The following is a 2825-nucleotide window of genomic DNA, read 5'->3' on the forward strand; positions in this document are numbered from 1 at the left end:
TTTACATAGTGTTCATAAGCTTCACCATTTTTAAAATAGCATCTGGGATCCTCCAAGAAAAAAAATACCACTGAAATATAAAGCATAACCATCAAACAGGTGAGCACAATGTACTTTTTAAGAGGTGTGTTGCTCTCTAGGTAGCTAATGACAACGAAGGTAACATTGCCTGTATGCATGCACCAAAATACCCGATAGGGTTTCTTTAACAGGTTGTTATTTTTCCATGTGGTCCATGACTAGAAACATCTTTTACAACAGTTCAAATTAATTCTGGAATTCTATCTTAATGAATTTTTCTATTGTCAATTTCTGCCAAAGACAATAGTTCAGTAAATGCCACATTTCCTGGACCAGAAGCATAGGCTAGGTATTATTAATAAATCTCAGTACGTTTAAAGCAAACTTGTCATTCAGCTGTCAAACTTTGACAGGAAAGTCAGCAGAGAGTAGCGGGACTGTTCATACTGAAAACTATGAATGACTCTATCCTATACTGTGGCAGGTGCATGAAAACCCCCCCTACTTCAAAGATAGTGTATTTCCTCCCACAAGTAATGAGTAATTAGAAATAAATTGCATTTGATACAGGCCTAAGGAGCCCTCCATATTTGGTTAACCCAGGTTAATATAATGAAAACCAGGCAGATTATTTAGAAGTGTTTACGCTTATTGCTAAAATGTGTTACAACTTTGCACACATGAACTTACACAATTTTTGATGTCTGAAGCTAAAGTTATAGTAGCAGTCCAAAAGTCATACGAATGTAAAGATTTTAACTGCCAATTAGCTTGGTGTACTTGAAAAGTCCAGTGTGCAAAATCCACTTCTAAAATGCAGTTTATAACTAATTTTGGATAGTGAGAAACCAGTTAATAATAGGTTGAAACAAATCTTTTTAAAGTAAAATCCTACCTATGCAATGACTAATAAAAAAGTTGATTTTCATTGTATTTTTGTAGCTGCCTGTAAGCTAATTTCCCACATACTGGTTTTTGTAGGAGTAATGAAACATTTCTTTAATAAAATCCAAGTGACTTTATTTTGCTCATAGATATATGTATCGTGTAACACCAGCAACACCACTTATATACAAAATGAGTTTAACATAGCAGAATACCAACGATTTCCTCATTGGGCAATTATGATCGAGCAGACAAACACTGGTTCACCACTTCCAGTAAGTGAGAGTTTTCCAAAGCAGCTGCCACACGTTCTTTATCAGCAAGCTGTTTATTAACTGTGTAGAAAAAAAACACACCACAAGAAAAAGGTTAAAACATTGATATACAATGTCTTTTTGTAAAAGCATTTTACATCGAGACACATAATCACACTGTTGCTATGGTACTCAGGTAGACTAGTAATGCTGCAGGTGCTAAGTGCACCGCAGAGCTGCAGTCTGAAGCCAAAGCTACCGTGTTAACACAAGTTAAACCAGCAAGCTATTTATGATTCAGCAGCAGGGAGCTACGCACGTGTAGGTGTCAGATGAGAAATTTCCCCCCATTGTCTCCCATTTTCTGAGTCCTCTATAACCCAGGCAAATCAATGACTAGTTGAGAGCGCAGGTTGCCTGAGGAGATGTTTAAAGAACTGTACAGGACATACCTAACTGTCACTATTACACATTTCTGTTGTGTAGCAACCCCCAGAAGCTGACGCATGTGAAGTCCCAGATACTAAACAGCTGCTCCGCAGGTGTGGGAGTCTCTCTCCTCTCTAATTTTCAAGATTAGAAAAAATAAAGACGACCACAGAACAGAGCACTGAAAACCTTACCTGCATGCTCAGAGGCATGTGTTCCTGGTGTTATATGAACATCCAGCTTAAAAAGCATCACAAAAGAAAAAGGGGACAAGTTAACAAAACATTGGAAGCTCAAGTTTAAACTATTTAATAATAAAAATAAAAGCATAATAAAATGAGGGGAAAATTCCACATTCTTGCCAATACCAGTTACTGCATACAGCAGAACAAAAGAAAGTCGAAAATCAGAGAGTATTCTGCATTCCCAATTGCTTAAGCCTCCTTCAGACAGGGGCTGAGGCACCAATCTCTCCTCCTCCCATGCCGTAGAGCACTGCGGGTAACTTCCCCCCACCACCCCACTCGCCCTTGTCACGACTGTCACAGAACCCTAATTCCGTGTCAGTATTTTAGTCCATTGCCCTCTCTGGTTCCTGGAGTGTTTCCCTCATCCATAATATGAAAAAAAAAGCTCTAGTTATTTTTCACCATGAGTTAGTTTTTCTTTTTTTTTTTTTTCCCCAAACGCGAATCCCCCTCTTTTGCTTTCCAGCGCGATTTGATTACTCACCTTAAATCTCTCAGGCAGAGATCTGATCAATTTTACCTTTATGGAGAGGCCAATTAACGTTGCCATGCTGCAGTGAGGAATGGTGGGCGTGAACTCCACTGCCACCGTGCTTTCTGCATCATTCACCTGTTGAAAACCAAACACTTTCATGTACCAAACTCACCGGCTTTCCCCCAAGCTAGCTGGAGGCATTTTATATGAAACGCAACGTGAAACTGTGCTTTGCTGGTTGTCGTTTTCTTCACCGACATTTTAAAGCACTGCGTTTAGCTGTAGTAGGCTGCTATAGAAACCTCCCGTAACGTTAGCAAAAATCAACAGGTGGGAGGGCGCGCAAGGGCCCGGCGGGGACCTCACTTTCACTCGCACTTGCTCGACGACGTTCAGCTCCTCCAGGGTGAGGGGGTGCTCGGGGTCGTTAATGGAGCGGATGAGATGTTGCCGGGTTAAGGAAAGCGGCGCGGGGCTGCGCTGCACTGCACCGCCCTGCCCCCGGCCCGGCCC

At 41.1% G+C, this 2825-nt stretch overlaps 1 protein-coding gene across 1 annotated transcript in view; it reads right to left on the reverse strand.

The window, feature by feature from the left end:
* Nucleotides 1–1015: 1015 nt before the first annotated feature.
* Nucleotides 1016–2825, reverse strand: part of CIAO2B (cytosolic iron-sulfur assembly component 2B) — a 4913-nt gene continuing 3103 nt past the window's right edge. The window contains exons 3-6 of the mRNA XM_035891531.1: nt 2679–2825; nt 2322–2447; nt 1784–1829; nt 1016–1241 (exon numbers count right to left, since the gene is read on the reverse strand). Coding sequence (XP_035747424.1) covers nt 1144–1241; nt 1784–1829; nt 2322–2447; nt 2679–2825 — 417 coding nt within the window. The 3' untranslated portion in view covers nt 1016–1143. The remainder of the gene's footprint in view (nt 1242–1783; nt 1830–2321; nt 2448–2678) is intronic.

The sequence above is a fragment of the Egretta garzetta genome, unplaced genomic scaffold (assembly GCF_000687185.1).
Source record: "Egretta garzetta isolate BGI_Z169 unplaced genomic scaffold, ASM68718v1 scaffold23, whole genome shotgun sequence".
NCBI lineage: Eukaryota > Metazoa > Chordata > Aves > Pelecaniformes > Ardeidae > Egretta > Egretta garzetta.